Genomic DNA, 22544 nt, shown 5'->3' on the forward strand with positions numbered 1-22544 from the left:
CAAGCTCTTGTTTCAACATTAATTATTATAAGAGCATAGCTAAAAGATCACTGACCTAATAGAAATACAACAAACCCTTCAAGTGTTTTTATTAAACAGTTGTAATAAGTTTTAATTTTTTTGTATATATTTCTAAACCAACCCTTGAAATCAACCATTTGAAACAAACACACAAAGGTAAAACAGGATGAAGGTAAACCGCTATGTTCAGCAATGAAACCTCAACTTCACTCCGGTATTTACGTCAAGTTTACAGTGCTCTTGTTTTGAAACCCCCCAGCGGAAGTTACCGCTTGTGCACCCAATAATGCCTTAACAGGGCGCTTGGAGCCGAGAGGGTCAGGGGGAGGAGAGGAAAGGGAGTGGAGCGAGAAGACGGCAGGAGGAGATCCAGCGCTGAGTGACCAATTTAACCGCACCATCCTCGGACAGCTCGCCTACCAATGGTCCTCCTCCCCGGACACTCGGACCGACGAGACCACCGGATCAGATTGTCTGCCGCGGTCCTGTCGGGAAACAGAAACGGGAGATGATCACGGTGAGTCCTCTCCGTCTGTTACCGCTGCAGCCGCCGCCGCCGCCGCCGCCGCTGCTGCTGCACACCGCAGGCCGACATATATTATGTGTCCCCCGTCACACGAACGCCTCGGACGCGGTGGCACCGAACCGTGAATTCCTCCGTCACTTACCCGCCGGTTCGCCGTTTCATCCGGCGTGATGACAGGGCTGCCGACAGTCGCTCGAAGGCCTGCTCGCACACTGGATACGCGGTCAGTACATGTCAAACACAGGCGGCCAATAACAACATTTCTGCGAGGGCTTAATAAATAAATAAATAAACAAACAAACGAGCCCGATCCCATTTACGACTCTTGATGCAGCCCTGGTGAGCCAGGCGTGATCCGCGCCAGGACGTGAATTTCAGGCAACTTTGGACTTCAGCAGCCTCCACACGCACACATGGGCTCCGTGCACGATGCGCCTCTCCGCTGCTAGTCCTCCATCCGCGGGCTGATGCTGAGGAATGCGCAGCAGCACTATAACGTGTTTATGTCTGTTTATTTGCACAACACTCGCGTTGGCCAGTGCGTCGCTCCCAGGAGCCGTTTTATCGCGCTGATGCAGACTGAGGCGCATTTGCATGAAAACAAATCGCGCACAGAGGCGTGTTTGCGCCTTCACTCGGACTGCCGGTCGCGAATGGCTTTCCTGGTCCCCGCTATGCTTGTCACACAGGCCACAGTGTTATGTAACAAGGAGCCTACGCTGTTCAAATGCGGGCCCTCACGCACGGCCTGCCTGCCCGCCTGTGCGTGGCATTGACACGCCGAACGGCAGCCGCCTCATCTGCTCATGATGATAACAGGAAATAAGACAGAAAAAAAAAAAGCACATTCGCAGCGTTGCACAGTCAGCCTCCGGTTTTCCCCAAGTCTCTCGTTCTATTTTCGGATCGAGATGACAAGTGAACCGCAGATGGAGAGAAACAGACGCGCGCATATCTTGTCTAACTGGAACAAGCCCGCAATGAATGAGTCTGTTCTCGCCTTTTCTGGCTGTAACACCGTAGTGGCCGTCCAGTTGAAAATGTCCCCGAGGAATATTGAGTCACCCCCCACCCCCCGCTTTCCCTTCTCCGCGACCCCTCCCCTCGCCTAACGCTAATGGGGGGAACCGGAGTACGGGCCGAGCGCCGTACGAACGCGCACCAAGCGGCTGGCAGAAGCACCGCGACGTTTGCAAATGGGTACAAGCTGGTCGACCTTGTGCAAGGGGGGAGTGAGGGACGCATCCGGAGAGGCTGGGGGGGGGAGGAGGAGGGAGAGGAGAGGGCAGGGAGAGGGGGCCGTCTGCTTCTCCTTGAATCGAGTCAATCCCGCTGCCTTTGAGGAGGGGGGTATATGGCCCGGGCGCTTCTGTGCCAGAGGAGGCGCATGCAGTCGAGGACGTAGTGAGAAAATTCTATTTTTGCTTCGACGACACGGCGCGTCCCCCTGGTGGAAACGCCGGTCCAGGTGGAGGCAGAAGCGGCAGCGCTCTTTTTGTGCGTCTGTCTGCAGGCCCCGTTAAGATCAGCTGGCAGCAGGGACGGAAGCTTCTAATCTCATTAACTACAAACAAGTTAGCGCGGGTAAATGTAGCTTAAGTGCTCACAAATTTGGCATCATTGTTAAAAAAAAAAAAAAAAAGAAGTGGTGTTTTTTGACCGTAGGGACAAATACCCCCACAGTGTGATGAATATATGCTGCACAGACACAGCGGAGTAAAAAAAATAAAAATAAAAACTTAACAGAATAATAAAAACGTGATTAAACTGCATGGAAAGTAGGAGGATGGGGTTCGCTGCTCTCTGATCACACACCTTTCAGCCTAAGCTGGAGCTAAACGGCAGATTTGGATGAAATGAGCCATCTCCGGTGCTGGCGGGGCATATACATTTCCAACCAGGCTGATGTCATTAGCTGCATGACTGATATATGCTCTATACGGTTAGCTCCATTTCCTGGCGGTTCGTAAACATCCCTCTCTTCAGCGCTGCAGGCCTCGCAGACCTCTTCATGCTGCATCTCCAGTTAGCGTCCAGATATCTGTCCTGACAGTGTCCTGGTGTCCGCTGGCATTTATCTGTATTTATTACTGGTTCTTTATCTTTGACCGCTATCATAAACGGGGCTTCAGCCCAACTGTATCTGGCGCGGTGTCGTTGGGGGGTTTGCAGGAGGTCAAATTCTGCCAGTCCTCCTTAATGCTGAAAGCACGGATGCGGAATGCTTATGTTTCAAATGGGGAATCGTGAGTCTGAAGCTGCAGGAAAAGGGAACGTCCTTGTCAAACGCGCACTCTTTCCTTTTCCCCTGCAGACCCAGAAGCCGTGGAGATAGATCCGGGAGCAGAGACTGAACTTCCCCTCAACTCTGGTCTCACAAGCGTCTGGAACTCTGCGAAGTGACCCCGGGCTTCATCACGCCGTCCAGTGTCCCCCTCCCTCCCTCCCTCCCGGCCGTGGCATCTCCAAACTCCTCCGCTTTTCACCTAAAGTTGGTCCACAGGGATAAATGAGTGGTCCGGCTGTGAGGGAACGGGCTGGGTCATGTACCAGAACCCCAACAGGTAAGTGAAAGACTGGGGAGTCCAGGTTCCAGGAGTCCAGGAGCTGCTGCCTCAGTGTGTTCCTTGACTCGCTGTCTCTGCTCACACAGAATGTCCTGGTTCAGTGGTTTCCTAGTCGCCAGAGTGGATGACCGAAAGACCGCCTGGGGGGAGCGCAATGGCAAGAAACGGAAGGGAGGCTCATCTCTCTGCAACCCACGTTACATGAGCTGCCTGCGGGACCCAGATGCTATGGAGCCCCCCTCTGGAGCCCCCCTCCATCAGCACCACCGCGGAGGGGTGACAGGGGCCATGGGGGGCGGGGGCAACTTTGGAGTTCGATGCGGATGGCAAGAGGACCACTACGGCAAAAGGGGCGGGGCTCTCGGGGAAGGGGTGGGGCTGAAGTCGGTCGACCTGGGCTTTGAAGACGGGGATCTTAAAGGGCGGAAGGGGGGGTGCAACGGCGGGAGCGGGGACATGGGCGACGAGGGTCCCAACGGCGCGGCCGGAGTGGTGACGGCTGCAGACTGCTGGCTCAGGGTGGTGCAGGTGTTCCAGTCCAAAAAATTCCAGTCCCGCAAACTGGAGCGCCTGTACCAGCGCTACTTCTTTAGGTTGAACCAGAGCTCGCTGACCATGCTGATGGGGGTACTGGTGATAGTGTGCGGCATCATGTTGACCTTCCACTGTGTCCACGCTGCCCCTCACGTGGCCTATTCCTCAGCCCTGTCGGTAGCCATGGCGCTGTTCATGGCTCTCATGGTGGTGTGCAACCGCAATGGCTTCCACCAGGACTACATGTGGATGGTCAGTTACCTGGTGATCGGAGTCTTGGTGTCGGTGCAGGTGTTTGGGGTGCTGATGGTGGCACCCAGGAGCGCCTCAGAGGGAATCTGGTGGTCCGTGTTCTTCATCTACATCATCTACACTCTGCTGCCCGTGAGGATGAGAGCGGCGGTGCTGAGCGGAGCCGTGCTGTCCGTCATACATGTGGTCACCACCTGGCAGATCAACCAGGAAGACGAGTTCTTGTGGAAACAGGTAAGAAATATCCGAAGTCTCTGTCCCCAAGCGACGCCGGCCTGGTCTCTGTCTGTGTGCGAAGCCGATCTTCTGAAATTGAAAATACGCAGGGAAAAGAAACATGACGCAGCGAGTCAAGGCTCCTTCCTTAGCAGCCAGTCAGACGCAGAAACCTTTGCACTTGAAAGAAATCAATAAATCTGTTGAATTAATGCTCAGACAAAGCTATTAATTGATTTACCGCGGTGGCAATCAGGCAGTTGTCACAACCCTGAGACATTTTTGTCAGGGTTGTGTCATTATCCTTCTGGGTTTCCTCTCGGGTGTCCGGCGCTCTTGTGAGTTGTTATTAGGTCGCGCCAAGGACCGAGGGGCGCTCTGAAGGTCAGCGGCCCGAGTGATCCGCCCCGGCCGAACGGCTCCGCGTGGGAGCGCGCGCCGCTGTGTGACAGTCGGAGAGCACCGTGATGTGACGCTGTGTCACTCTGGTCCCTCTGCTCTCACACAAGGGGCCCTTTGTGGTTTCCTGTCAGGGCGGGGTGGGGAGGGCGAGGCAGAGGGGGTGTTGGTGGTGGTAGTGGTGGTGGAAGTGAAGTGGGGGGGGGGGGAGGGGGGCAGATTGCCGCCTGCCTTGTGCTTGTTTTATCCCCCCTCCTCTGTGCTGTTTGGCAAAACACGTGTCCGGGGGAAACGTTATGGAAAAAGTAACATGCAGGCCACACGCTGACAACAATAGGTGGATATACTGAAGTCTGAGCTCTGCATCCTCTCACGTGTCAATATTTTTTCTTAGAAAACAGCTCATTATTTATCTTGCATCAACCGCTGCAGCGCAGGCCCGAGTTTGGGACTGGTGAGAACTCGGGGGAGCGGCCGTACGCGTCGCACCTACTATAAAATAACCCAATCCATCACAATCGCCCACATTGTTTGCCGTCGTTAAGCGAACGGACGTCATGAGATCGACATGCCGGCCAATTCCTAAGGTCGTCCCCGATGCGTGTGACACAGTAAAACCGTGTCATCAATCAACACGTCTCTCCCGTGTGCAGCTATTTCCCCTTTTTCTCCGATAACTCATTAACCAAACTGGGTTTCAACAGGTGAGGATGGAGCTGCAGGTGGAGTGGGAGCAGATCTTCGTTGTTTCTCTTCGGTGTTGCTGTGGAATAACGTTGTTGGGGCTGAGATCAGTGAGGAGGATTCATAATCTCCATACATTGAAGAAATTAACTTCATGGTTCATAGTTATCCAGGGTGGTTGCCCCATGCAACACGGGTTTAACCCCCAAATCTGCCCTCAAACAGACACAAAGGGTCAGGGGTCACTGAGGGCGGCACCAACGATCTGCCCACGCAGGTACGCGGCTCATCAAACGCTCGCAAAGCTCATTTTCCTCCGACGTGTCAAAGACGATATTTGGTGTTAATGTTTCTGTTTTTCCCGTTTCTGCTCTGTGTCGTTGTCGGAGGACGTGATCAAAGGCTCCCGCGGTCTCTCTTGCTGCATTAGAAGGGTTTCGTGAGCGTCTCTGAATTCCCTTCAAACCTTTTCCGCGCACGTGCAGTCCATCTGCTTGTTTCCTCTGCGATTGCTGTCGGCTGGAATGCCTGTTTTTGCAGCTGGGTACAGTAGAGAGGCGAGCGTCTGTACTTCGCTCCGCTTTGAAGATCTACGCAATTACAATGGTATTTAGGCTTGAAACCCACCTCAGCACGCACATTAGTGCTCTCATAATTAAGTTTGTGGTGAGGCTGATGCACTTAAATACAGACTGGGACATTCACGCACGCTTCACTGTGTGTATGGATGTGTGTCCTTGTGTTTGGTACATTTTGAGTACCAACATACTCATCCTAGTTGCAAAGTGGGGACATTTATGCAAAGTGGGCCCACTTTTGGCTGGGCCCCACAACTTCAATGGGCTGTTTGAGGGTTAAGACATGGTTTTAAGGTTGGAGTCAGACTTGGGTTTAGGTTCGAGTTGTGGGGGTGGGGTGATTGTTTTGGGTGGTTAGGGTAAGGAACTGGGCAATGTATTGTCTATAAAAGTACTCGCAGAGATATGAATACAAAGAGAGGTGTGTGTGTGTGTGTGTGTGTGTGTGATCCTCACAGAATTAGTTAAAGCCCAGTATGTACACATGTGCACGCCTCATGTGACCTCTCAAATCGACTGATCCAGCCAGCGTTTGAATCTAACATTTGAAATCAGATCTGCATCCAGCAAATTTTACTCTTTATTGTCAAGTTTTTAGATTTTATGTGTTTCAAGTGCATACAGCAACGTAGCGGCTAACTTGTAAAAAGTACCCTAAACCCACATTTGGAGTTAATTTATTCCTGTGCAAGTCAATACATATTTGACTCACAGCCTTTTAATGGAAATGGAAATAAATATTTGTCTTAGTCAGCTTCTGTCCTGATAAACTGCACATTAGCCTTTGAAGAGGATTGTGGTGATATGTGAAAAAGAAAAAAAACCTCAGAGAATTAAAACAATCTGGCTCAGATTATCTTCCATAATTTTTATCTTGATCTAAATAAAAAAGTTAAAGTCCAGAACAGGAAGTGTGAGAGTCTCCCCACTTTTTTTTCCCCCTGTAAATGTTGCTGAGGTCAAAAGGCCGGATCCTAAAAATACCAGGCCCTCTGCGTTTTATTTTTGCCAACTGTTGCGTCAAACAGAACAGTCTTATCAGAGTCTGCGTCAGAGGGACGTGCAGGTCGCTCTAACCCCCTTTTCTCTGCACGTTTTTCGTGTAACTCTACCTGGCTGCTCTGCTGCAGTGCTTTATCTTTTTCCTGTCAATAAAACGTCTCTTAACCCGTCTTCAACACACACAGCCAGAGGTTGGAGCTAAGAAAAGCCCGTTAAACATCATGGCGGTCCGCCGTCGGTCGGTTCCAGGCCTCCTCCGCGTTTGTTTTTATATATAGCGGATTAGAAAAGGGAGAAAGAGCTTAAATACCCTCTTCAGGTAGAAACAAACGACTCCTCTTCCTCCTTCCTGCCAGTCCTGTAGCTGATGTTTGTCGGCAAATGCATTTGAATCGGAGAAAATCTCACGCCTCATTGAGTGTGTCAGCTGTTTGGCGGTGGCTGGAATAGGCAGTGAATTAAGATGGAATCTTGGCGCGGGAAGATTCAGCATGTGATGGCGTCCTGCGCGAAGCCCCTCGCCGGAGCGAAGGAGGCGTTCAGGCGGCGTGATGGGAGGAGAACCCGATATTCATCACGCGCAGTCCCTCCACAGACGGCTTGATAAATAATTTGTGGGCCTAACGTGACAGCGGCTGGAGACATTTCACATGACCAGGACGGGTGCTGACTGATGAAATCCTCGTCACACTCACTCACTCACACACTCACACACTCACACACACACACACACACACACACACACATGCTCACGCAATCCCGGATACCACCATCAGAGTGCTGGAAAATCAGTCTTGCATCACTTCTGAGAAGGACAAGGAATAAACAGCATCGCTAAGCGTCTCCCTCAGCGCTTGGGTTCGGTTGGTCCAGGGGTTGCCATGGAAACAGCTACAACTCAAGCAGCTGAGGCCCATTTCAGCTTGTTGCTGTTGGTCTCTCAGGTAACAGCTGTTTAAGAGTAGAAAATAGCGAGGGGGGGAAGGTCAAAGTTGACCTGGTATCCTCAGATTATGAAAGGTTGCTGTTGTCCCCCCCCCCCCCCCCCCACGTTGTTCATAATTAACCATGGCAACAGCAGAAAACAGGTCACCCTGTGGGGAAAGATTGTTTTGGTTAGCGTGCTGTGACCGATGCACCAGTAACACGGAGACGTGCAACGTGTGTTCAGATCTTAAAGTTGCCAAGAGCCTCCTTTTCTAATCTCAGTTGTCCTTGAACCTGTTGCACGGCACCGCACGCGGACACGTCTCGTGTCCTCGCGGGGGTCCCATGTGTTCCCAAATAAAAGCATATGCGAAAAGGGTTTTCATTTTTTTTAAATTCGGATTTGGTTCTTTAAATAGGAACACTTTTGGAACGCCAGCACCAGTGTGACTATTCTCTCCACAGTAGTCACACTTTCCTGGTTGCCAACAGAAGTGTGTGTGAACGTGTGTGTGCGCGCGTGTGTGTGGTGGGTATCTATTTCCCGCGTTGAAACCCCCACCGCGTCTGCTGTCATGTTTACAGAAACGTGAGAAAAAAAAAGCGTGGGGCCATTGTGATCAGATGGACTGGTTTCATATTACCAGGGTTACTTGACAGCATGTTTACAAATTATTAGCATGATTTTCAAGCAGTTTTTTTCCCAGCAAAGTCTGTGAATAACGTGATAAATGACGCTAACAGAAATATACTTGCCTTGTTTCCTGTTTTAAATTAAATCCTGTGCAATTATTCTAAGGTGTCTCATCTCATCCCTCCAGCGTTTGTTTAGGCTCACCATTTGTCCGTATATACACTTAAAATCCACGACTTCCTGCATAGATTAAAAGATGACATCTTCGGGAAAATCTGTCCATTATCAGGCCAAATTAGTGGACCAATAAAAAAGGAATCCAGATGTTTTATCGTCTCCCTAATTTCTGTGTTGGAGCCTCTCAGTGTACTCTCAGACTGTAAATTTCTTTCCCTGTAAACTTTTGACTGTTGATGTGATTCAGGACCCAACAAGGTCAATCACATCCCAGCACTGTTGTGGAAAGTTTCCATGTCAACCTTCAGTGTCACGCTTTCTTTCTTTTTTTTTAAAGTAGTGCGTGCGGGCTGTCCTTCGTCAGATGCTTTCCATGTGAAGAAGTGCATTTCCTGATGCATCCAGATGTGGTAACAGTTAAGGAGGCTGTGTTTTCTGTCACGTTTTTCTTTCCTGCGTCGGGACGGGAATATTAACGTTCTGTGTTGGACAGAAAGCGTTATAAGGGAACCAACGCAGGCTTCAAAGAGCTTCGCTAAGAGGGAAATAATGAATGTTAAAAATCAGAGTTTGGTCCTGACTGGCGTTGATGGTCGAGCACTTTTCGAGATGAAAACCGGCCAAATTTTCCTAATTGTTGACTAATCGTGCTTTCCTGTTCCCGATTGACGTTACTGACAATCACAGAGGGTGGATTGATGGGTGACACGTGCGCCCTCTGGTGGCGGGCTGTGGGTACTGGGTGAATGGGAACACCCCCTGGATGTTTTCATACCGTGGCGGGAAGCGTTGATCCACCTTCAGAGGTGACGGAAGTGATGAAGGTGATGAAAACGTAATCACCACAGGGAAATTGACAAAACCGCTTCCTGCTGACAGCAGTCGACCGGCTTTGCTGGGCCGTGGCGCTTCTTTCTTCCTCTGAGCTTAAAGTACTTTTTCAGGAAAGTCGTTCCGGTGCTGCACAGGTAAGCACGACTGTAGTTTCCCTCCGTTAGGCCTCCTGTAGAGCCCACCCGGGTGTGTGGGGGAGCAGCGAGACAGGAGCGGCCTGAGTCGTTATCTCCTGATGTGGTTCTGGTCATTTCAGATAAGGGCAGCGCGAATTCTGTGTAGACATGAGGCTCAGGCTGAGTACACAGACACAGCAGCTGCTTGGCACCACACACACACACACACACACACACACACACACATGCAGAGTGATTGCAATGCAGAGGAGGTGGGAGTAATACATGTAATGAAAGAATATGGAAATAAATAGTGGATGCTCTCTGGGAACGATAAGGGCTAAAATCTACAGATCGGGCTCTCGTTCTGAGGCTGGACTATTGTGTTTGAGGTGCAAGAGTGGGTTTTACACAGCCTGATCTAACACAGATGCTCTAAGGAGTTCCAGATGCTCCTCAAAGGCTGATGAGCTCCGACTTGCACTCTCGTTGGCCCTGATTCAACTGCAATATCCCATCAGTCACTGCCCCCTCTGGGAAAAGGTCTTTTAAAGCCAGTCTCCTGTTTTCTGCAGAGCGCGCTGACCAGCTGAATGTTACTTCCCTTCAATGTCAGCACGAGATCCTCTTCTATTGACCCGAGGTGTCAAAGAGGGCTTGAAATCATTTATTTTAAGTTTCATTTAAATTTGAGGGGAGCTGAACGGACTTGTTAATTACGGGCGGTTTGGTCTGAAACCAACCAAACACAGCGGCTCTGCTGTTTTTAAGGCTTTGTAACAGGGGCTAATAGAAAAAGGGTGGAACAAATTGACAGGGGCTATTACCTCGACCCTACATAACCCAATGTACATGTCTGCGAAGACCCCAAGAGCTCACCATGGACATCTTTTCATTTCATTTCTTGCTCCTCAAGAAGAAATGCACGTCCGTAACGCCCACATTGCATGGAAATATGTTAATGAGCGGGGCGCGTGCGTGCGTGTGTGTTGGTGTATGAAGCTGGAAAATAAACTCACCGGGCCACCCTTACGCCCACTGGCAACTCCTCAGCTGGTCCACACGCTGCACCTTCCCTGAACTTGGGTGGGGGCCCACAGGCCTTTGGAGGGAAGCTGTGGAATGTGGGTGATAGCTGCTAAGTGAGAGCCGCGCTGCCATCGCTGATAATTCACAGCCTCCGTGGGTGTGAGTCTCAGGCCAACGCTAAGCAGAACCTTTCACGAGCCCAAGGAGAAGCACACGCGTGCACGTGTACATGCACACTCAGAAAGAAACTCTTCAGCAAAACAACCGCCGGAGCGACGGTTTGACAGTTGGCTGCAGAATGTGCAACATTATGCAGAGACAGTCAAGATAATTCATGCAAACAACACCTGCATTTTTGTACTTGCATTTATGTTAAACACACACACACACACACACACACACACACACACACACACACACACACACACCTGTGATCAGTGTTTGCAGAGTGTCGTTAAGGTAAAATGAGGGGCGGGGGGAGATTAAAGGTGGGTCAGGTCACCTTTTCCTGTCCTGGTAAAATTCAGTGGAAAAAAACCATGGACCACTGTTGTTGTTCGTTTTGAATTTGGATTCTTTACGCCTCAAAACAACCCGTCAGGCGCCGTGAAACACCACATATGTCCACGTTTGCTCTCTGTCACACACTCGCTCTCAAACCCTCTTTTCCAGCTTGAAACATGTCCCGATGGCCTTAAAAGTCAATGTTTATTCGCTCACTGACAGGACCGCTGACTTCCTGCTAATGTAGTTGGCCGCTGTGCGAAATCCATCATAAAGAAGGAAAAAACCTATAAATAATGTTACTGAATGTTCCATTAGCACCATTAGGCCCTGGAACACTTATCTAACATGATCTGTGATCGTGAAGGTTTTAAACAGATGTAGCATTAATTGGCCCAATGATGTTGGGGCGCTGTTTGGTTTAGAGTTTTAACTTTACTTTATTTTTAGATTTTGGGTGGATTTTTCCTTATTTATGAGCATTTAGAACCATCGTGTTCAGGCTACCTGGTGCTTTAAAGGTCGTCGCAGATAATAACCGATTACCACCATCCAATCTCTTTAACATGAATATAGAAGAAACAAGATTGAAAGCTTGGAATCAGAAGCAATGAAGTGCGATGTTTGACGTTGTCATCCGATGTCGGAGGTTTAGTGGGAATATGTTGTGCTGAATATCCAGTTTTTGTGTGTTTTGCCAGTCCTGCCCGGATCAGAGCGGCTCTTACGTAACACCATTTTGATATCCAGAGATTACGCAGAGGTCCCCTCCGCATACTGGTCACCGCATCGGCCCAGGGGAAATGACGATTGCTTTTTCTGGACAAAAAAAAAGACCCAAGAAAAAAAACAAGCATGTAATTTTCCAATGACGTAACGTCCCCAGGTTTATGAGCGCAACCCTGGACGTGTGGGCCAAGATTTTTAATGGCACCAGCCGGATGAGCGACGAGTTCGGGGTAAACAAAAGTGTTGTTGCGCGGAGCGGGAGCAGGTGCGGTGGCCGTGCGGTGGGGGCGTGATGGCGTGCGCAGGTAGCAGGTAAAGACGGAGTGCAGTTGCGCAAACACGGGCCCTCGATGTGTACTCTGCAAACCCACAATCCTTTACCCTCTTGAGAAAAGCAAGCAATTAGCTGGCGGCCGCTCGGCGCGGACGCGCCACGCGTGGCCCGCGCGTCAAGCCTGGCCCGGCAGACGAATGCTCACGGTAGCCAATGCTAATCGCATGTGCAGACGAGACACATGTTGGCGGGTGGGGGCGTCCACCTGCAGGGACGGATCGTGCTGCAGGGACGTCTTTTGTCTCCTGGCTGTTTTTGCTTGATCAGTGAGAGTAAATGTAAACAGAGCCGAGCGCTCCGAGCCATCTGCCTAATGTCACTCCGGCCCACATCTGTCTTACTTTACCTCCACATTTCTCCCGTTTTAGCTCCCGTTTCCCCCCCCCCCCCCCCTCCCTCTCCCTCTCCCTCTTCACAACACACACCTTCTTCCCTTTTTCTCCAAAACGCTTGTCAGTCTTACGGTTCGTCCATGCTGTCCATTATGCTGCTGGTCTATTTTTAACCGCCCCGCCCCTTGTTTGCTTTCACTTTAAACTGCACTTCCATTACCCATCTGTTTCTATTCCCGTGTCTATATGATAATCTGTAAACTCTGTGCCCTCAGGGAACATTTACTTTCCATTTCTGTTGTCATTACTCCACCCATTTTCATTCATGCTCCTCTGCACGCTGGTAGTTTACTTTAAATACTTGAAAAGTATCCAAGGTAGTTTTCTCTGTCAACTGGACTGGGTTTCTTCTCTTGAAGACGTTTCGCCTTCTATCCAGAAGCCAGAGAAAACTACCTTGGATACAATGACCTGGATGACTGAGAATTTACACAGACTACTTGAAAAGTAGTTTTAAAAAAAACCCCACCCTCTTTTAACAATTAATTTTAACAACCTCCATATTCTGCAGCATTCAGATAGATGTTCCTTTGGGTAATCACTCACTGTGATAAAATGAATATTTGGAAAACATTACAATATTTATAGCAGATGTACAATTATAGCAAAGCGTATCGAATCTGGCGGCATCTTGTGGTTAGGATCCAAATTACAACAACCCCCTACTTTTTTTATTTTCAGAGCTTTAAGTCTGAACGTCTTTGTAGCTTTACATGTTCTCATACAGAGAAACTGTCTTTCAGCCATCAGCAACTTTCCTCTGGTGTCATTTAATCAAGAAGTGGATGAAAAACTGAAGATTTTATCAGTTTTCACCGACTAGATTTAAACATATCGTCCTCTGTTGTGGTGATTAAACCCTTAGAAGATCACAATTTATATATATGGATTTTCATGCATAGAATTTATGATGCTCATAACTCTGCTGTCTCTTGTTGCTGCCAAACAATTTTCCAGTGATTTAAGGTTAATCCCACTTTCCATCCCTGTAAAGTCTTTCTTGGAAGCAATCGCAACAAGAAACACATTCGTTTTGGAAGCGCGGTCTAATTTTAAATCATTCAAACACTAATCTCACAGGAATAGACCTCCTCCCCTCCATATGTGGCTTAAATATCACCTCCTATTCTCTCCAGGTGAGCGCTAATGTCCTGATCTTCCTGTGCACCAACATCATTGGAATCTGTACCCACTACCCTGCTGAGGTGTCCCAGAGACAGGCCTTCCAGGAGACCCGAGGATACATCCAGGCCAGATTACACCTGCAGAGAGAGAACCAACAGCAGGTGTGCACACGCACGGGCACACACAGGTGCATGGGAAGGTCTAGAGGAGCAACACAGGACAGAGTTTGGATCTGTAGTAGTTAAACAGTGGAGAACATGGAAACACACAAACCGGATAACACAGGTTATATAGAGGAGAGACAGACTGGCACAAGGAGACACAGGTGAGAGGCAACGCGACAGGTGAGAGACAGTAAAGAACAGGTGAGAGAGAAAGGATGGTATAATAGGATGGACCTCAATATAACACTCTCCAAGCACATATTTTGCCTCCTGTCGCAACTAAAACCAGTCACTCACCAGGTTTTACTGGCTCCTTGTCTTTACCACCAGTGCTCTGCTATATTTCTATACAGTAAATTGTGATGCTAAACATTGCTCAGTCGTGATATCAAGAAAAGGGACGATTATTCCAAAGTTGGCCATTTTCAAATGTGGGTTATCAGAATATTGTCCTGTTCGGGACTCCTAACAATCAGCAAAATAAGGAACTGCATGTTTTGTCCTACTTCCTGTTTACTTAGGAAGCCGCCATTGCTCCGACCAGTTCCTGTGAGCAGGAAAAGGATGAGCGCTTTACTTAAAGCAGATGCTTCTAATGCTGTTAATAAACTAAAACTGGGTTGTTTTTTCCCCCAACATTTCGGTTCTAGATTTATATGAAATAATTTGTATATTTTGATATTTCCAGTCAAATAAGGGGCATTACCACACAGACCAGTGGGGCCAGTTCTACCTAGTTCCTGGGTTCACGTGATCAGCTTTGATCCGATGGTTGAGAATCTACTGAAACTGATCATTACCTCTGCTGCTTTAAACAATAATAAACAGATTCTTTTGTCACTGGCATGACAGGGACCATTCTTGGTTTCTAACAGTCTGTCACTGCCCAAATGGCAACATTGTCATTGACACAATCTGCATATCTGCGCCTTCCAGGAGCGTCTGTTGCTGTCCGTGTTGCCAAGGCACGTCGCAATGGAGATGAAGGCCGACATCAACGCCAAGAAGGAAGACATGATGTTCCACAAGATCTACATCCAGAAACACGACAATGTCAGGTCAGCCAAGACTAATGAGGCTCTGTTCTTAGCAAATATTTGAGGGAGTGGTAACTCAGTTTCAGAGTTTATCATCACTTTGATGATTATCGGTTGAAAAGATCCTCGAGTACCTTAAAATTAACATTTTTCAGGAATTCCAGACTCGTGCCAACAGAGTTTGCGCTGTGTTCTGTTATAATAAATACATTTTAAGCAAAAAAAAGAAGAAAAAAAAGCCATCTAAATGATAAAAAAAATAAATATAAACACACACACACGCGCGCATTCAGAGGCAGAGGAGGTTTGGCAGTGTGGAGGCTAATTAACACTAGTGAGGGAATACTTAATCATCAACAGCCAAGATAAGATAATCCCAAAAGATGGAGAGCTTCTGCACACATTCAATTATAGCACTGAGCAAACACACACACACACACACACACACACAATGGCATCTCCCTCGGCAGTCAAACCTGCAGACTCGATCAGATCGCAGTTGCTGCTGCGTCGCGTGAAAATATGATCGATCGCCGGTGGTTCACGGTGTGTTTCTCTGTCTTTCTCTCAGCATTTTGTTTGCCGACATCGAGGGCTTCACCAGCCTGGCCTCCCAGTGCACGGCTCAGGAGCTGGTCATGACACTCAATGAGCTCTTTGCACGTTTTGACAAGTTGGCGTCGGTAAGGGGAACGCGCAGTGTCCGCCGTGTCTCCCGGGGTGCTTTCGTTTCACCTGGATTCCTTTTACTTCCCAGGAAAACCACTGCCTGCGTATTAAGATTTTGGGTGATTGTTATTACTGTGTGTCCGGACTGCCGGAGCCACGGGCCGACCACGCCCACTGCTGCGTGGAGATGGGCGTTGACATGATTGAGGCCATATCGTGAGTCCCACTCGGGTTTGCACGATGCGCCGTGTTTGTTTTGTCTGTTGCTGTCGAGGAGACACGGTTCTCCTGTCTGTCTACAGGCTGGTGCGGGAGGTCACCGGGGTCAATGTTAACATGCGAGTGGGTATTCACAGTGGACGTGTGCACTGTGGCGTGCTGGGACTCAGGAAGTGGCAGTTTGATGTGTGGTCAAACGACGTCACGCTGGCCAATCACATGGAGGCAGGAGGCAAAGCAGGGTGAGGGAGTCTGTGCACAGGAAAAAATGTATCTCACGCGAAGGTTTGGTGCCAAATGGGGTGTTTTCTGTTTCTTTTAAGGCGGATCCACATCACAAAAGCCACTTTGCAGTATCTTAATGGGGACTACGAGGTGGAACCGGGTTTTGGAGGCGAGAGGAACGCGTACCTGAAGGAGAACAGCATCGAGACCTTCCTGGTCCTCGGCTGCAGTCAGAAACGGGTCAGTCCCCAGAAACAGCACATTCGGACACAAAATGTTGCAATGCTGAGGGACAAAGGTGAAGGAACATGTGTAAATGGAGCCTGGACATCTTAAACTGAGGAGCCTCCGTGTTTTATTCCTCTGAGCAGAAGGAGGAGAAGGCGATGATGGCGAAGATGCAGAGGACGAGAGCTAACTCTAACGAGGGCTTGATCCCACGCTGGGTCCCCGACAGAAGCTTCTCCAGGACTAAAGATTCCAAAGTCTTTAGACAAATGGTGAGACAGACAGACAGACACACACACACACACACACACACACACACATACACAGGTTAATGTTGTTGTGTCTTTTCAGGGGATCGATGAGACCTCTAGTAAAGACAAGTGAGTACTGACTTTTGGTGCCTAAATGTGTTGAAATGGTTAGAAGTATTAGAAAAACATATATTAGAAATCGTGTAAGGGGAATGGGTGGAATAAAAGTTTAAAATTTTCAAGCATTAAAAGACTTATTGCTAAAGGGACATTTATTCATGTTTAAATTTTGTAAGTGACAATTTGTAGACGGTCCCTGAGGGGTCAGCCAATGTCAGATTTTGTTTAAATAAAAGCAGGGATCTGATTATTTCCTTTTATGCATTCTTTTTTATTAGACCCATGAGAAATGCTTTTGTTTAGATTTAAATTAAATGTGCTGCCCTGGTTTTCTTTGTGACCTCCTTATTTCTTCAGCCGTGGCGTTCAGGAGGCCATGAACCCCGAGGACGAGGTGGATGAGTTTCTGGGGCGAGCCATCGACGCCCGGAGCATCGACCAGCTGAGAAAAGACCACGTTAAGAAGTTCCTGCTCACCTTCCAGACATCCAGCCTGGAGAAAAAGGTTCAGGCAAAGACCTGCGACCATCCGCTGGGCCTCAGACTCAAATCTAATTGATTATATGGAGGCAGGAAGCTGCTGCTGACCCTCTTCCTCTGCTCTCTCCTGTCTCAGTATTCCAAGAAGGTGGATGATCGTTTTGGAGGTTATGTTGCCTGCACTCTCCTGGTATTCTGCTTCATATCATTCATACAGATTGTTATCTTCCCACAGTGAGTACTCGCCACAGCGCCGGAACCTAATCTCAATCATTCGGAATGATTTGCACGCGTGATAAATGTTTCATTGCACTTTTGACACTTAAGTATATTTTAGAATTTCTCAGAAATAATAGTGAATAATAGATTTTTTATTTCATTTTTTTTTTTTGCTACAGAGCCACTTTTGCCATTGATGTATTCTCTTTGATTCTGGTTTGTCTTAATGAGCAGATTATTTGTAAAAGCCGCTAAATTGTTAATGTGAGCGTATTCCTGTATTTCCCGCAGCACCCCGGTCATGCTGGGAATCTACATCAGTATCTTCGTCATCCTTGCCAACATCCTCTTCATCTGTGCCATATATTCCTGCATCAAGGTAAACGTGCGCGGTGGCCGCGTGAGAACCTACACCTGAATTGTTCGCAGCTCATTATTCTCCGCTCCTCTTTTGAAGCTGTTTCCGGCTGCCATGCAGACGGTTTCAAAGAAGATCGTCCAGTCTCGCACCAACAGCACCCTGGTCGGAGTGTTTAGCATCATCCTCGTTTTCATCTCTGCCTTTGTCAACATGGTCAGTGATGGACACACAGAAACAGAGCATCAGACATTTAGTTGCGTCTTTAGGAAATAAATCTACGCACTATAGAGTAGTGGCATCAGGGAAAAGTGCAGATTAAAACCAACAAAGTCACATTAGATCTGTGTTCTGTCTGTTTGCCTCCAGTTTGCCTGCGACACCACGAGCTTGGCGCAGTGCGTTGCTGAGAAGCTGAACACCTCTGCAGGCCTGGTGACGCCCTGTCTGATCCGCAGTTTGAATGTGTCGGTCGAGGGGGGTCTAGAGATCTGTCCCGACCGAGGCCCCTCCTGCCCCTTCCCTGAGGTGAGTCCCCTCTCATGACAGCTCTTAAACGTTCAAAGACCAAATGTCACATTTGCGTGTGTCTCTCTGCTGTGGTTAACGTTGCCACTGTCTCGTCCGTGCCAGTATTTCAGCTACAGCGTGCTGCTGACGCTGCTGGCCTGCTCAGTGTTCCTGCAGATCAGCAGCATCGGGAAGCTGGCCCTCATGGTGCTCATCCAGTTCAGCTTCCTGCTGCTGGTGGAGTGGCCACAAGTAGCACTGTTGGACAATGCGGACCTCTTTGTCACCTCCAATGCCATGTAAGAGCCAAACAAATGTTCAAACTTACTCATATGGACTTATTATTATTATTTTTACATATGTTGTAAGTATATTGCTATGTTTGTCCTGCCTAATAATATACTTTTATTTTAACTTTTGTTGTAGTGATTTAAATGAAACTAGTGCTCAATGGTGAGATATTACTTTTTTTAAAAATCTTGAATTACCATGATTTTGTTGAATTGTATTCAACATGCATTTATTTTCTTACATTTAGGTCCAGTTTCAATGAAACTACAAACCAGTGGTAAGCTTGTACCCCCTGTGGGATCGATTGGCTCTGAATGAACTCAATCTGTCTTTAATCCCATGATGTGTCCATCATCCCACTTCAGCCCATTTGTCGTGACCAAAGTGTCCCTGAGGGTCATGACTCCAGTGATCCTCACAGTTTTTGTCCTGGCACTATACCTGCACGCCCAGCAGGTCGAATCAACCGCACGCCTCGACTTCCTGTGGAAATTACAGGTACGCCAAATATCCACAAGAGGGCGCTATTTAACCAGATAAACATCGAATACACGACATGACAGCTGCAGTTTCTCCACACATCAGACCTGCCCAGATGTTAACTTGCAAACAAATCCTTATTCCCAGGCCACAGAAGAGAAGGAAGAGATGGAGGAACTGCAGGCCTACAACCGTCGCCTCCTCCATAATATTCTGCCTAAAGATGTAGCTGCTCACTTCTTGGCGCGAGAGCGGCGCAATGACGAACTATACTACCAGTCGTGTGAGTGTGTGGCTGTAATGTTTGCCTCCATCAGCAATTTTTCTGAATTCTATGTGGAGCTGGAAGCCAACAACGAGGGAGTGGAGTGTCTCCGGCTGCTCAACGAGATCATCGCCGACTTTGACGAGGTAAAGTCTCTAGATTTTTGCCAAAATCAGTGTGCAGCATCACGAATAGAAGAACGACATTGTGATGAACGTCACCACCACCTGCCCTCAGATCATCAGTGAGGAGAAGTTCAGGCAGCTAGAGAAGATCAAGACCATTGGTTCCACTTACATGGCAGCCTCTGGCCTCAATGACTCCACCTACGATAAGGAGGGTCGTTCCCACATTACTGCCCTGGCCGACTACGCCATGAGACTCAGAGAACAGATGAAATACATCAACGAGCATTCCTTCAACAACTTCCAGATGAAAATAGGTAAGGACAAACACAAAAATCCGTGTTTTCAGCTGAACAGTGGCAGCTTTGTTCATGCAGGGGCTGTGTGATTGTCTTGGCGCACAGGTCTGAACATCGGGCCTGTGGTAGCAGGGGTCATCGGTGCACGCAAGCCTCAATACGACATCTGGGGAAACACCGTTAATGTGGCCAGTCGGATGGACAGCACAGGTGTACCTGACCGCATACAGGTGGGGTTCAAGCGACTGTTGATGGTTAATGATAAAGCTTTAGAGATTAGAAGAGCATTTATTTTTTTTTAATTTTGACTGGATGCAAAGAATTGCCCTGCTACATACAGACCCCAGTTGAATATAACCATGTACCGGTGCTCACAGGTGACGACGGACCTCTACCAGGTGCTTGCAAACAAAGGCTACATCCTGGAGTGCCGCGGTGTGGTCAAGGTCAAAGGTAAAGGGGAAATGACAACCTACTTCCTGAACGACGGGCCACCCAACAGTTAGCAGCAGCAGCGACGGCAGGTGCCGGGATGTTCCCCCGCGCACGGCATCTCTGAGCAAGGACTCACCGTACCAGCGAGGGGCTGAAGCCTGGAGACGCCATCACTTGAATCCCTAGCAAAGAGATAAAATAGACTTTAAAGACTTCACGTAAAGAAACGTGTTCTTGACGAGAGGAAAACGTTTGCGTTTGTCGGCCGTCTGCGGCCCGCGTATATGTTGAAGGAGAAATGCTCTGCTCGTGTCTAGCCTCTCTCTCAGGCTTCTCGAAAAATGCAAAGTCTGTTTATTTAAAACGCCTTTAAGCCTGTGTCAAAAGAAGATTAACGCTGTACATAAGGCTACTTTTTATTTAACTCTTGTTTCCCCCCCCAGGTAATTTTGTTTGTTTGTTTGTTTGTATCACGTGACCTACAAAGAGGTACTCATATTTAATTTCTTGGATTAATTATTTATTTTTAAACAATGTTTTGTGCAAAAGTTCCTTTATGAAAAAAGTGTGACTCCATACCTGCACAAATATCCAGTTGATTACACGTTTATAAGTGTGTATGTACATGCATATTTGTGTGTGTATGAATCTATGTAGAAACTGAGGAGGACAATATTGACCAAAGACTAAAAGTATTTACAAAAAACGAAGGCAAGAGATGTTTGATATGTTCTGGCTAAACTCAGCAACGATCACCGCTGTTTGTTTGCTTTTCTTTTTTGTTGTTGTTGTTTTTTATGCATCTTCTTCCCCGACGGCAGCAGGAAGCGCTGCCCGGTTCTTAAAGTATGTAAAATTTATTTATTTTTGTCTGTCAAAATATCACTTTAAATCTTAAATATGATATAGTCCTCAACTAGTAGACTTGACTAAGGATGTTATTAGGAGGTGATATTTGAAATCTATATTTTTTATGGCCGCTCTCTGAGGACGAGGCGTCGCTCCGGCCTTCTTCGTCCTTATTTCGGGCCAGATCGGTCCCTCGGATCTTGAAGTGTGTTATAAGCGACTGCTCCTTCCCTGTCAGAGGTTCTTTTTTTTTTCTTTTGGTGCACAAATGAGGGAGCGGCCGTGATGGAGGGGACAGTCGAACCCTGGATTTCAGCGCAGCGGTACCACACAGTCAGATTCTTCTATGAAGAAGAAATAGATTAAAGAAAGAAATATATATATATATATATTGATTTTGACTGAATACTGTGCTTTGTAATCCTGAAGGGGCAAAACTATTTTCACTGTGAGGTTTTACGATTCAACGAAACCGCTTTCTTGCCAAACATAACCGCTTTGAAGCATGTCTGACTGTGGTACCCTGTTTTGGTTTTTTCGGGACATTCAAGCATTGGGTGGGTTTTTTTTTCATACACTTCTGTATCCATCATTTGTATATTCTTAGTGTTATTATTAGGGTTATCATTATTTTAACTATGACGCTTTTAACGACGATTCCATTCTGACGTCGAGGATCAAAGACCAGCACGCTCGCTTTTGTGTCAATTCAGGCTCGCTGGTACCACCTGATCAACTGCAGCCAACCCAAATCTACCAAGATATAGTATTCCAAACGCAATAGCTGTGGTCATTTAACAAGCTCTCACACACTCGCAGTGCTCTTGTTTTTATTTTATTTTATGCCACTACTGCAGTATTGATAATCTCAGTCAGACTTTAACGTGACCTCCTCCTCCAACACCCTAACTCACTACTAACAGGCCACGTCCCCGCTGAGGTAACAGGCCTACGTGTATATTTTCACGACTCTACTCCGCCCCGCGCGCCTCCTTGATTGCCTTAAGTTAATATATTGACGACAGAAGCAAACAGTCACGAGAGGGAGACAGACGAGGGCTGATTTTCCACCTCTCTTTGTTGATTTTTTTGTGGATTAGGCTCCTCTGCCGCACTCCACCATGGCGGCCAACAGTTGATCACGTCCGTACCAAGGCCAGCTCGCGCAGCCACGTGTTGCGGATCCCTTCCTGTGCAATGATGTTCGGGCCTGGCGGTGGTGGGAACACCAGAGGGCGTAAAACGTAACCAACTATCACCCGAACTGTGACCAATGATGGCCGACTCATCAGTGAAGAATTTTTGAATGGACATGAGTTTATAAAAATGTGCATCGTATGTATTCTATTTTTATTTGCCGTCCATAGACTTGTGTTGATTGTTAACTCCTTGGGATGTTGTTGGGGGAGAGAGAGACAGGAGAGGGGAGGAAGGTCATCCTCATACTACTGAAACAGTGTTCTGCTCAGGCCCGATGAATCCTTCCCTCCTTGTTTTTGTTTTATTTGTATTTTCCCTGAGTTGGAGGACTCGAAAGGGGAGTGTTTTGCAAATGTTGGGCAAGAGGCGTCGAGGACTAAGAGCAAAATAACATTTCCCTTTGAAGAAAAAAATAAAGTAAAAAAATAAATCAATGTCTGGTTTCTGTCTTCACGTGTTAACAATCCCTTCGTTTCTCAACTTCAGAGACCAAAGCAAATGAATTAAACCACCTCCAGGTGCAATTTGGCGACGTCTACA

General features: G+C 47.8%; 1 protein-coding gene and 1 long non-coding RNA gene across 3 annotated transcripts; one reads left to right on the top strand and one right to left on the bottom strand.

Moving 5' to 3' along the window:
• Positions 1-72: 72 nt before the first annotated feature.
• On the bottom strand, positions 73-2355 carry LOC130530669 (uncharacterized). Its single transcript, XR_008951895.1, has 2 exons — positions 690-2355; positions 73-506 (listed from the first exon to the last, which is right to left on the bottom strand). It is a non-coding gene; the product is annotated as an uncharacterized LOC130530669 (long non-coding RNA).
• LOC130530663 (adenylate cyclase type 6-like) lies at positions 365-22434 on the top strand. Of its 2 annotated transcripts, XM_057042043.1 has the most exons (24): positions 365-538; positions 2862-3111; positions 3201-4134; positions 13592-13741; positions 14681-14802; positions 15353-15464; positions 15539-15666; positions 15753-15911; positions 15993-16134; positions 16266-16394; positions 16474-16502; positions 16851-16998; positions 17110-17207; positions 17484-17571; positions 17650-17766; positions 17920-18078; positions 18184-18359; positions 18487-18513; positions 18599-18628; positions 18717-18849; positions 18979-19242; positions 19334-19538; positions 19626-19750; positions 19898-22434. In XM_057042043.1, the coding sequence occupies exons 2-24, from the start codon at positions 3092-3094 to the stop codon at positions 20024-20026; spliced, it is 3624 nt and encodes a 1207-aa protein (XP_056898023.1). In that variant the 5' UTR covers positions 365-538; positions 2862-3091; the 3' UTR covers positions 20027-22434. The 2 variants fall into 2 exon arrangements, with proteins under 2 accessions (XP_056898023.1, XP_056898024.1); XM_057042044.1 differs by lacking the exon at positions 19898-22434 and having other exon boundaries at positions 19599-19737.
• The last annotated feature ends 110 nt before the right edge of the window (positions 22435-22544 follow it).

This window comes from Takifugu flavidus, chromosome 8 (genome assembly GCF_003711565.1).
Source record: "Takifugu flavidus isolate HTHZ2018 chromosome 8, ASM371156v2, whole genome shotgun sequence".
Classification (NCBI taxonomy): Eukaryota; Metazoa; Chordata; class Actinopteri; order Tetraodontiformes; family Tetraodontidae; genus Takifugu; species Takifugu flavidus.

Bases quoted from the DNA above. Each gene is read 5' to 3' on its own strand.
- LOC130530663 (XM_057042043.1), top strand. From the start codon at position 3,092: ATGTACCAGAACCCCAACAG. The intron at 17,208-17,483 runs GTGAGTACTCGC...TATTTCCCGCAG, and splicing joins CAGATTGTTATCTTCCCACA to CACCCCGGTCATGCTGGGAA. The intron at 18,079-18,183 runs GTGAGTCCCCTC...CGTCCGTGCCAG, and splicing joins CCTCCTGCCCCTTCCCTGAG to TATTTCAGCTACAGCGTGCT.